The sequence below is a fragment of the Hyalella azteca genome, unplaced genomic scaffold, assembly GCF_000764305.2.
Source record: "Hyalella azteca isolate HAZT.00-mixed unplaced genomic scaffold, Hazt_2.0.2 contig14808, whole genome shotgun sequence".
Classification (NCBI taxonomy): domain Eukaryota; kingdom Metazoa; phylum Arthropoda; class Malacostraca; order Amphipoda; family Hyalellidae; genus Hyalella; species Hyalella azteca.
In genome coordinates, this window is record NW_025944682.1 from 1 (window position 1) to 13,082 (window position 13,082).

Genomic DNA, 13,082 nt, shown 5'->3' on the forward strand with positions numbered 1-13,082 from the left:
CCAAGGCAAGCCAGATGCGGACGTACGGTACGTCAGGACAAGCCAGATCACCCAGATGCAAACGTACACCAAGGCAAGCCAGATGCGGACGTACGGTACGTCAGGACAAGCCAGATCGCCCAGATGCAGACTTACGTCGAGGTCGAGACAAGCCAGATGCGGACGTACGCCGGGCGTGTGCGCCAATAACGTTATTTTAGCTCTTTGTACGCCGCGTTGTACGCCAGTAGAAGGGCTTGGAGTCTCGTTTACGCCGGATTAATCCGCGGAAAACGGCACCATCCTGGGTATGGTCCGAGTATGAACGAGTTTAAGAACAGACTAGACAAGGCCATGCATGATGCTTGAGCATATGTTCAGTCTTAAAATGCCTCGTAGTACCCTACGGAACATCTGATATCTAGAAGCGATTTTAAATCTACCGTCCGTAAGGCCAGTCCAGTCAAGAAAAGTACAAGAATCGGCGACAGGCCTATCCTCAGTATCCTGAGTATCCACTATCCAGGCCTATTTATTTAATGCCAAAGATACTATACTATACTACATAGATAGGAAAAATGTTAACATTTACGCCACTATATTTAGTTTTGCAATATTCCAATTAGTTTAGCTACTAAAACAGTTTGCGATATCCGGTGAGACCTTTTGTTAAGGCCCCACTTACTGACTTAGGTGTTACAAGTGCCAGCAGATGAACCACATTGCAAGTGGGTGCACAGTCACAGTGCACATATTAAACCTTCAATAACTTGAATAAAGGTGCTGAATATTTTATAAATATCTTAATCTCATTGAATAACGGGAATAGCGAAGCTTTAGCTTAGCTACAGTAAATACAGTTCAGTAGCTTTAGTTGTATAGGCCACAGTGTCAGACTTGGTTACAGCTGATTTGTTTTTCATTTGACGAGGAGAACGTGAGGTCATGTTTAAGTCGTGTCACTTGTAGAAATGAAACAATGAGTACCGAAGTACAATCCCAACTCGAACAGCGTTGTAATTCGTAACTAAATGTGCAAATGGCAAAGATCATGATATGCTTGTGGCAACTTATCTAATATGAAGAAAATTCACGTGGAATTTTCATTTTTTATACATGGCATGTAGACTATTGATTGATACATAATTTCGATTTGAGTAACTATCAATGTGGGATAAAACGCACGCGTCCAAGTCTTATTGAACCTACACAAAAAGACAAAAAGAAGCATCCCAAAAATATTTATTGATTTTCTTGTAATCAACAATAATTAACTTCATGTATTCATCTAGTTGACATTTAATGATGCGTCAGGATGATCGACATTCGAAGAAAATATATGCAAGCTAACAATCAGTATTCATGAATTCAATGATATAATAAGTCATACATATAGAGATAAAGCTAAAACGAACATAACGAACCATTACTTCTAACACAATGCAAACGATGTTCTTTCAATTCTTTGCGTCTAGTGACATTCTTATGACCAAAACTTAGGTACCTATATTTAAATATTATACTCTTAATTTAGGCTCTTAGCCTCAAAATTATTATGCATACATTCAATCATACATCAGAAAAACGTATATAAAAAGTATATGTCCACACAATGCAACAAATAATAATAATCATTTGGCTACAAGTCTCCCACAAAAACAAAACCAAAATAATGTCAATACGCGAACTGCATGCACAACCATGAGTCACACAGGTATTGTATCAGTAACGTAAAAATCTTTGATAAATTATTGTTGGGGAATCACGTCAGAGAAATTTGGTCAAGAAAGCACGATGCAGCTCACATACAATTTATGGAGGCGCTAGATACCTCAGACTAGAAACGAGGGAGCCGAATGTTTTATTACAAAATATGCTATGACATATGAATATAAAATTGCAAACTAACACAAAAGATGAACCAGAAATGTGTTCTCATAGTCATAGTTCGACAAAAACTAAAAAAAATCAGCAGAAAAATTGTCCTCGAGATGATGGGGGTTCATGACCACTACAGAGTGTTTCATCGTACTCAGGTAAAGCGAACTATCAGTATTGCACATCAGCTAATAGGAGCTAAATTATTACGAAGATGAATATAGCCGTTGCTACAATGAGATCCTTCAAAAATTAAGACCAGAAATTTTCATGCAGTTGTAGCGCGTATATCTAACATTGTATAAGTTTGATAATGTCATTATTTATAGTCTATTTGAAACAGAATACTATTCAGCGCATATTCACAAGCGGAAAGGATCGTGAGTCGATCAATCGACATAACAGAAGAACAACAAACCAGAAAGCGATATTTTAAGAGTTGCATAAGCAATAAATTGCACAGGATCTTCATCTAAACTTGAACGCACGGCTTGCTGGGTTGCTGTTCGATCTCGTCACCAGTACAAGTGCGATATCGTCACCAATACAACTGCGATATCGTCACCAGTACAACTGCGATATCGTCACCAGTACAAGTGCGATGTCTTCACCAGTACAAGTGCGATATCGTCACCAGTACAAGTGCGATATCTTCACCAGTACAAGTGCGATATCGTCACCAGTACAAGTGCGATATCGTCACCAGTACAAGTGCGATATCTTCACCAGTACAAGTACGATATCTTCACCAGTACAAGTGCGATATCGTCATAAGTACAAGTGCGATATCGTCACCAGTACAAGTGCGATATCTTCACCAGTACAAGTGCGATATCGTCACCAGTACAAGTGCGATATCGTCACCAGTGCTCACTATGCAATTAATATAGAATTAATCGTATTGCGATTCAATGGAACAGACAAAAGCAGTGCACAGTTAATAAATCAAAATGCAAGATCCATCTCACCAGTAATTACAAGTAAATCAAAAGAGCGAGGGAAGAATTGTCTCTCAAGTGTTTTAGTTTGCTCGGCAGAATGTTCGGCTCAGGGTATATCTGTCTCATAGAATGCATACAAGACGAACAGTAGCGGCTAGAAGTTATTTTATAAGGCAGCGATGGTAATATTTTCAGTAGAGCCATATCTTCCTGTTAACCCTCTACCGCCGTATGTCACTCTCCGGGAACATAACCTTCAAATTAAATTATTCATAAACTATAGAGTGTAGCAACCTGAGGACGTTTGTACGCAACAGAGAACATTTTAAAGTTGTCCGACGTGGCGGCAACCATCAGTGCAAGTCATTTTGCGCTCACTAGAACATATCTTTTTGAGAAGTTGGCTTGTGGCAATATTGCTCCGGTTACTCATGTCAGGCGGTAGAGGGCTAAATAATTCGTTGTGCCAACCATTGATATCGTCCCTCATGCAGAATTGACTACCCAAGAAACGAATCCGACCAAAAACGAATGTCTGATCACAAGTTTTAAATGGTCATTACAATTTCTGTTATTTTTAATTTTAGAAACTGTAACACATGACATATGCAAACGTAACGAAAGAATGCTAAATTAAATTAAATTCAAAGTGAAGAGGCTAAAACTTTCAAAGATGTTTAAGCGTCGAGCACCGATGATTGAAAAATTTTCGCAAATTGTGACTTGCAAGTTAGCAGGACGCCATAATCTACTCAAGCAGGAATTTAAAAGCAAAGAGAACGAAAAGTTTTTCAAGTCCTTTAATTTTGTAAAAGCTTATTGATGGTAATTTTTGTAACGACAAGTATATTCACGATGACGATGGAGCTGGACTCGGAAACTTTTTCAAAATCGATATGGTGAATTTATTTGGCGTTCACTTTGCTTTTAACTTCCTTGTTAACTTGTGTTTTAGGCAGACTGAGGATATGACTACTACTCTAGCAGGTCGAGTTTACGGAATCAAGTTTGGCTAGGCCGCTAGAGCGTTGATATAAATGAAAAAGCTGGATCAGCTCATTATCCAGGAACTAATGTAACAGAGAAAACATTTCTAAAGCGTAGATTGAGCCGAAAAAATTATTAGCCAATAGTTCAATGATTGGTGCCTCTATATTTAATGTAGCTGAACAAATTCTCCAGGCGAGTGGTACATGGAAATATCTAAACGCCGAACAAAGATTACTGAACTAACTTTAAATTAACATTTGTTTTGAGCTTGCAAATGGTCCTTAATAAAAGTCAGATACGACGTTCTAATTTGGGTAATGAATGACTGGAAATTTAATATCAACTTAATGAACTTACTGCCTAATTAAACAAGTATCCCATCTGATGATTGCACACGATGGCACTGACAATATTAACTGCGCACTACGTCAAAGTTGACGAAATAAAGCTAATAAAACGGTCACATTTCCTGATGTGCCACGAGAATCAAGTTACATTTTTGTGATGTGTGTCATGTCACATTTTTTGTGACGCGTGTAATGTCATATATTAGAGTTTAAACAAAGGAGCGCAAACTTGATTAGTTAAAAAGACTTGGGCCAAAAAACTATAGAACACCGCAACGTGGCCGGTTTAAATTCATAACATGCATGAAACAAAGTACATGTACATCGTCACAAATAATTAAAATAAAAAATTTACTTAGACTGAGAAGTAACTCGGGAACTAAGTGATTAGTTTTTTTTTGTATATGACAACTCTTAAATATTAATAAAAATTTGCAATAGTAGGCAAAATTAAAAAACAAAATAAACGATTTTTGTAATAACTGCCAATAAAACCTAATATTTCGTAGTTGACTATTGTTATTTGAGGCAAAAAAATCTAAACAACTACTGGCACAGGCGAGTTTTCCAGACTCCCCAAAATACGAGCGTTGTATAGATACGTTGTATAGATTCGCACTTATAAATAAATTTGATTTCGGGGAACGAAACTAGATTTCGGTGCACGGCTACATAAGGCCCCTCCACAAACAACTGCAATTACCCAGGCTTTCACAGAAACAAGGTGGGAAAAGCCTTCGCTATGACCCAAGCCTGTACAAGTAGAAGTCCAGTACAGCGGCATAAATTGCAAAAATATAACTCAGTACTCACAGCAGTGAGGGACAGAGAGCGCATTTTCTCGTCGACGAAAACTTGAGGTCACGGACAGACAGACGGACATGGCGAGCACAATAGTGCATTTTTTCCATAAATGAGAAAATGCGCTAAAAACGGAGTTGTTAGTCAAGCAGCTCAGACGCGAAGCTACAAAGATCACAAGAGACATCCACGTAGGTGCGGCAAGATGCTGCTCACGCTGCCGGAGACATTTATGCTGATGCGCCACGAGAGGGCGTCGGTTTCGGAAGACACGTGGACGCGGCACCAGGCTGCGCAGGCATCAGAAGACGCTCACGCAGTTCAGGGGCGAGGCTGCGCAGGCATCAGAAGACACTCACGCAGTTCAGGGGCGAGGCTGCGCAGGCATCAGAAGACACTCACGCAGTTCCGAGGCGAGACTGCGCAGGCATCAGCTGTGGGGACAGTTGAACAGCGAAGGCGTCGCTCATGCCGAGGTAGCAGTTGTACAGGCGAGACACGTACACGAGTCTGTACATGCCCGCGTCATGGATGAGATCATCTTGCAGCGCAACCTACATTAAAATGGAAATTTAGTGGTCAGGGAACACAAGCCACACATAGGATACAGTGCTACTAGACTTCATTCGACAGTGCAATAAGAGTTTCCAAACAACGCCATTCAGAAAATTTTGCACCGGAGAAACTGAGAATTTTTTCAACTTGGAAGGCATGAATTTTGGAGCTAATGTAGTATACGTTTTTATCGCTCGAGTTATTATTATTTTCTTTTTGCATGGAAATCGTAGGTATAAAGCTGGTTATCCATCTTCAAAACAAGAGTTAAGTTTAAACTACGAATAGCACATATTCATACTGACGGTGAACGTGGCGGGTCCAGACTGATCCTTTATCTCGGGCAAGTAGCAGTAAGTTATGTACTGTTCCATGTTACAGAAATTATCCTGAAAAACATATGGATTAATGACACATGTTTTGCTATAACCGTGAGACGTTTACAAGTAGATCAGAAATGAAGTCCCTAAAAATTAGCTCATCACAAACTACACAAAAGGATTTTCAATTTGAGATATTTGTGCTGCAAATTCTGAAAAGTTATCTATGAATTTGTCATAAAAATTTGTCACAAGCCCTACTTAGAAATCCCCTAACAAAAACAACCATATCAATTCACAACTACACATTTCCAAAAATTAATTATATGTATGTTATAAATTTTGTAACAGCGCCGGACCAAACATATGGTATATGACCTGCTGAAGATAATAAAGTTACAAATACGAAAATTTTAGAATACATTGGAAATGGCGGTGCAAACAAGACGCAGCAACTAAAGTGTCTCAATAACCATCATTCAAAGGACAATGGCAATGTATACCGAATTAAACTGCAATGAAAAAGTGACTCTTATGCACAAATTTAACCGATAACATCAGCTGAGTAAACAGGAGTCAATGATAAGTTATAAAAGAGGCCTACTTTAAAAAGCGCGATATAGTCAGAGTTAGAGACGACGACGTCGCTGTCGAGGCTGACGGTGGCCGTGCCGCCCTCGCACACACGCCAGTCGCCGGTGGGCTGTAGACGCACGCAGCGCTCCCTGTGGTCGCTGAACACCTGTCATCACAACCGTACAAGTGAACAAATAAATAAGATAACAACGGTACAACTAAAGAAGGTGTTCTTATAAACAACTAAATAAGACAATAAGACAACAACGGTACAACTAAGTAAGAAGGTGTTCTTATAAACATCTAAATAAGACAATAAGACAACAACGGTACAACTAAGTAAGAAGGTGTTCTTATTTAGTTAAAGCTTCTGTTCATTTGATTACTGCAGAAAATAATCTCAGTGTCTTACGCTGGTGTAATGGAATCATATATTCATAACAAGTAATGTTAACAAAATTACGGGTGTCTTATAAGCTGATGACACAAATATATTAGGACTGATTAGCACATTAATGCAATGCCCAATAAACAGAAACAAATTTTCATCGTTGAGAGAGTAGATAACACCAGAATGAATTATGTTATAGATTTCTTTGGAGTACTTTTACTGATACCTATAGTTATGTTTAATAAAAAATGTAGCGTTTACAGCAAGTGTGTATATAAATGCCGTTCGTATTGCTACCTTAATTAAGTACTCGGCGATGACAGGCTTGTGGTCGCTCTGCCTGTATTGCTGCAGGGCGCTGTAGCTCGTCTGCTCGGCGCTGAGCTTCACGTGCTCGTAGGCGTCGGGCAAAACCTGGTGCAGGATTCTGTCTGTCCACGCAGGCCGCCGGCTGTAGGGCAGCACATAGGATACTTCAAGTAATATTCAAGAGTCGGACAAAAACAACCCACATTCAATTAAAACAAAACCTGGTGCAGGATTCTGTCTGTCCACGCAGGCCGCCGGCTGTAGGGCAGCACATAGGATACTTCAAGTAATATTCAAGAGTCGAACACAAACAACACACATTCAATTAAAACAAAACCTGGTGCACGATTCTGTCTGTCCACGCAGGCCGCCGGCTGTAGGGCCCTGGGCACCACATAGGATACTTTGATTGAATGTGTATCCCGAGTGGCGAGTATTCTTAATAATAATAATCTCGTTAGGGATTTAATATTCAAGAGTCTGACACAAACAACACACAGTCAATTAAAAAAATTAGAGAGGCTACGGTAGGAATTCCATAACCAAGTTTCCTAAACAATATTTGTTTATCATTTTCACTGATAATTATGAACATGTTGAGAATTTTGCCCAAAATTCTGGCTTGGTAACAAATGGTAACGTGATTAATGAAAAAAACTAAACAAAGATTTCGATTACACAGATCAAGTGAAGTTCGAGGAAAATAAATATGGATTTAAATATAAATAGGTTTCATCCATGTGTAACAGGTGTGAATGAATGTAGTTTTTGATTATATCCACAAACATCACCCACCTCAAGTCATAATCAGACACGTGGTTTTCCTTGTATTTGTATGTGGGCGGGAAAGTGAGAGGAGCTTCAGTGAGAGGCTCAAAAGCGTCCCTGGCAGACTGCGCTTTCTTCAGCTCGTCCAGTTCATAGAGCTCTTCCAAGCTGCCCTTGCTCACCAGCCTGGCAATTTCTTCACCAGAGATACTGGAGGCTAGGCGGAAGTTCAGGTCTCCCATCCAGAAGACATAACTGCAACATGAACTTATAGGTTATTTGAGCAATGAATGGGCAATATTGATGGATGTTATATCTCTAAATCAACATGAAAGGAAATAAGAATATATGGGTTAAATCATCTGTAAAAAAATATACTGGAGGAAAAACTAAAAAATTTTGGAGTGGGGGGTTCATTGAATAGGAGCAACTTTTAACATGCCACTTTTAGCTGACTCAAAGAATTACTCATATGACTATAGGCAGTATGAAATAATAGCCTTAATAAAAGATTAAGGATTACTCATGGTAGAGTATAGAAGTTGTGGGAGAGCACTGAGGGAAGGTGGTGCTATGCAGGATGGTGTTGTACTGCAGGACTCGCTCACTGTAACCTCCGTCATGTGCTGCAAGGTGGCAGTTGACAGAGCACACAGAACATCCTCCTACGCTGAAGCGAACACTCACGCCTCCTTTGTTTCCCTGTAAAATTAATGTTAACGTTATTCTTTGACAAGGAAAGCAACAACTGTACACGAAATTGTTGAAGCTATCTAATTATTTTAAATGCATGCTACTTGTTTCTTGTGCAACAAAACAATCTTACCAGTAACAAAAAAAAAGCGAGTGTTGTCTTACTAGTGTCGTTACCAGTCCTCACCAGTGCTGTCAGTTAATACAACAGTACTTATTTGACAAATGATAGAGTAATAATGTAATATTTTTAATTAAAAAAGTAAGCAACTACAAAAAAATCTTCAAAGCAGCCTGGCACTAATCTGAACCCACAGAAAAAACGTCAGTAGAAAATCTTCATCAGTAGATTCTGTAATATACAATAGTTAAATGTGTGTATTAACAATGTTGAATTAAATAGATTCATTATACTGCAGACTGGGTAAATTCTCACCCAAAGGCCCCCAAAACCTGTTCTTGTGACGGAGGTGTGGATGTCACGCAGCTGAGCTACAAGCTCTTTCTTGACAATGATGTTCAGAACACAACCCTGACAGGATAAAAACGATGTCAATTTATTTAGATACCAACTCAATATAGGCAAGCCAAAATATCCTACAAAATTAAGTGAAAATATTACATTTACACTATGGGAGATACTAAGACATTTTAATGAACAATCCAGTGAAGACAAATCCTTCAAGCCTCAGTAACAAACATGCTTGAATAAAATATACACTCTTATATCATCAAAAAGATATACCTATGGCAAATTCTAGGCACTTATTTCAAGTAAGATTTATTGATAGCATTAGTTGATTTTCTATAAGGCACAGTCATAGCACACGCATTAAAATAAATCTTTAAATCACTTTCATAGTTTTAAACATTTTCATTAGATTTCTTTAGCAATGATCATTGTGCAAAAGATATACATGAGCATTTATATTGCTTTTCTACTCCTGTGAAGAATAAATATAAAGTATTCTTAATTATGTTGCTTAATTAAGAAGTAATATTTGTCAATTACATGATAGAAGAGTATAGTTATTGCAAAGCAAAAAAGAAAACATTGAATTTATACTCAGAATTAAATCAGGCAATAATGGGATAAAATAATGTAAAAATAAATTCAAGCCCAAGTGAATGAATTTTGATGGTTGTAATTCTGGATCATTTTCAGGACATTGCTTTATTTTGGTGGATTGTGTTCATAGAAACTAGTTCTAAATAAATTTGTTGAAAGTAACAAAAATTTCAATGATGTCAAAAGATGAATGAAGAGACATTTGAAGATTTATAGGAAAATGAGCCATAACTGCAGACTATGAGAAAATAGTTATGCTTTAATTAAAACTCCTTTGAGTCTATAATTAATTTTATACATTTTAAAAGATGTACAAAAACTATAGAAATAATGAAGAAATTAAAATTATACTGAGCCCAACACAATAGATAAGACTGACCTGTAGACGCTCCCCAGCAATTCTGACATAATTGTGGGCGCTGAGATCATCCAAAAACTGCTTGGTCCAGGGCTCCTCAAAAAACATATCCAGCACAACATTTTGTGGTTGTGACTTTACCTCCTGCAAACTGATGCAATGTGTCAGTCCAGTTATGTTTCGGTCCTAAGATACCTGAATTATCTATAATTCTGCAACATGAACTATCAAATTTACCATGCTCAAGATTTATACATATATTTTGAGTGAAACTATGAATATATGCTAAACTCAAATAGAAACTTTATTTCCAACTGTTTTTGAGAGATGTTCTGCTCTAAACAGAACACCAATACATCAACTTAGGGGGCCAGGGTCACATTTTTTCAGCAAACCATCAGGTCACATGAGCAGCCCAATTATTTACTATAGTCAGAAAGGTGGAAACGTATATTTCTGGACATTAAACAGGATTATATTTCTACAAGCTGATTTTATTATCTTTAAGGAGCATCCAAATTGAGTGTGAAAGATTACATTAAATGTTTTTAAATAGTTGAAGCTTGATTGAAAACTGTTAATAAATATAATAATTAATAAGAGCTTCTTACCTGATGATGTAGATATCAGGCAAAGCTGGAGGAGTGCATTTCTTGACACTTGTCATGTTTTGCTTCACATCTTTCAGTCCAAGGAGAGTAGACATATCTTCTTCCGGCCATGAGGTTTGAACATTCCAAGTAATACATTTTATCCTGCACAGTAGAGTCAAAGATTAGCTCTTTATTTAATACTAGGTTTCTACTGAATTGACATAATTTAACTATTTTAGATCATCTGAATTTGTACAAAAATATTTATAAAAAGAAACACAAATATTTTTTAAATACATTACATAATTCCACCAATATATACCCTACATTAAAGAAGAGTTTGGTTTTTGGGAAATTCTTCTAGCTAAATTAGCTTTTTGTAGTCAATTGACTGTCCAGGATGATCACAATCTGATCAATTGGCACAGACCATTGCACAAAGCAAGTGGCCCCACTAGCATCTAACTCTGAAATCTGATCTCTGAAGACTGAACATATGTTAGGTCTCAACTCTCAAGTGCACATATGTGCATAGGCATAGCTGTGTTGCATAAGGATACAAAATTGTGAAAGACTGGTTGCAAACTGGAGACTTTTTTAGACACTTTCTTCTCTCAGTTTTCTGGTAGTTAGTGAAGATCAGTAAAATAAAGTGTCAAGGATACCAGCATTATTGAATACAATGATATGATAGATATTGACTAAAATTTGGAACAAATCATATAATTAAATAAATTTTTCTAACTTTATTTATTTATCTATAATTCTTGGTAAAAAGTAAAAACTATTATTTTATATAAATTAAAAAATTTTGCAGACAAAAATGTAACATTTCCCTAATTTTCATAGTAAAACTCATGCAAATGCCTTAGCCAATTGATAAATTACATAAAAAATTTTTAATTGGTTCATTTTTACATTTATTCATTGGTTTACAAATTACAAAATTAGCCTAAATGAATTTGTTGCATAGGAAACTATTAAAAAAGTAAGAAAATGTTGAATATATAGGGAAAAGAGTACCTACAAATTTCTTGTGCCTCTTTAATTTCATGATATAATAGCTAATACAAATTAATTTAGTAAGTAATAAACCCTCATAGAAAATAAATTGTGCAATAATGTAAATATTGTTTGATAATAACTACAAATAACAAACAATAGTATCAAATCTGACGAATCAATGGTAGGTTCGTAGGTACCTTAACGTGAAAAAGAAATGGTCGACTCCCTTGGTCGTTGGATATCATCCCCACAATGACAATCCGATGCATCTTCAATCATAATGATAATATGACCTCATCAGCTTTTCAAAGTATTTCATAATGATACGGAAAATCGAAATCCCTAATACTACTAGTAATAGAATCGAAAATCTAACGGTGGTCGGTGGTCGTTGTCTTGTGAACTGTTATTGATAAGTACGAGATTAAAAAGTCTGCAAGCAAACATAGGTACAATAACTATATTATTTCTTGATCTCTTTACCTTAGGGTTTCCATGTCGTAAATATAGTTCTACAATAACTTTTACGGAGAAAAAAGGTCGCGGTCGGCACGATGGAAGACCTGTATTGGGTTTTTGTTGACATTTGACTACATGATGATAGTCGAATACAGTGTTGCCAGGTTTTTTCTTAGCGAGAATACCAGATTGCCTAGCTCAAAATACCAGAAATATACCAGAAATTCTATCGTTCAAAAACAGACTAATACCTCCAAATTTATTAAAACTATTCGTCAGAAACGTTGGTTAGAAAAAAAATTATCTTATGCACTGCAGTTATCTGGCTTGACGATAATTAGCCAAATTGAACACGTTATATTTTTCCCCCTCTGTTTGGTACATTTTGACACTTTTCCTTTCCCTGTTTTTGATTACATTGACACTTTTTCCTTTTTTTTATCATTGTCATTGTGGCACTTTTTCCTCTTCGCTCAACATGAGCAAGCCACGGAAACAGGTCATCTTCATTTTGCTTATTTTCGTACATGCTTGCATATTGCATTAATCTAACATTTCGGGTGTGATCACTTGTTGCGGCTGAGCAGATAGCTTTTGGTCCGAATAACGGACTCCAGTACCTTAGTTGAAATTTTATTTCGTTGCTTGTTTTTCATATAGGTGACTTGTGAAAACACTTGCACCACGAATGCTTTGGAGACAGGTCAAAGTAGACAAGTGATGCAGTAGGCAGCCAGTTCCCTGAATGGATGATAATTGTCAAGATCAGTGAAATATTGAATGGCACCCCAGAATTCAAGTGGCACTCTAGAATTCAAAACCACCAAACAAAAATGGTAGAGCTTGCGTCGCAGAGATCGGTTCGACAACCTCACTCGTCCTAGGCCATATCATCAGTTCATCACTGATCAGTAATCAATCGAGGATCATCACTCTCATGCTCATATTGCACTAAGTCTTGTTGTTAAATTTTAATAAATAAATTGGGGTTATTTTATCAAGCGGTAAACTTGCGGTTCCAAAAATGGCGGGAAACCTCTAGTCGCGCCG

At 37.1% G+C, this 13,082-nt stretch overlaps 1 protein-coding gene across 1 annotated transcript; it reads right to left on the minus strand.

Moving 5' to 3' along the window:
* Positions 1 to 5,028: 5,028 nt before the first annotated feature.
* Positions 5,029 to 12,159, minus strand: LOC108670772 (phosphatidylinositol 4,5-bisphosphate 5-phosphatase A). The gene is made up of 11 exons (XM_047884194.1): positions 12,057 to 12,159; positions 10,587 to 10,730; positions 9,997 to 10,126; positions 8,985 to 9,080; positions 8,379 to 8,557; positions 7,883 to 8,110; positions 7,309 to 7,345; positions 7,076 to 7,192; positions 6,416 to 6,553; positions 5,797 to 5,880; positions 5,029 to 5,490 (listed from the first exon to the last, which is right to left on the minus strand). Exons 1-11 carry the CDS (start codon positions 12,068 to 12,070, stop codon positions 5,335 to 5,337), a joined length of 1,323 nt encoding a protein of 440 aa, XP_047740150.1. The 5' UTR covers positions 12,071 to 12,159; the 3' UTR covers positions 5,029 to 5,334.
* Positions 12,160 to 13,082: the final 923 nt, after the last annotated feature.

Coding starts and splice junctions, on each gene's coding strand:
- LOC108670772 (XM_047884194.1), bottom strand. Junction 8,558..8,984: donor CAGGTTTTGGGGGCCTTTGG/GTGAGAATTTAC, acceptor TTAATTTTACAG/GGAAACAAAGGAGGCGTGAG. Junction 8,111..8,378: donor ACTTCTATACTCTACCATGA/GTAATCCTTAAT, acceptor TTCATGTTGCAG/TTATGTCTTCTGGATGGGAG.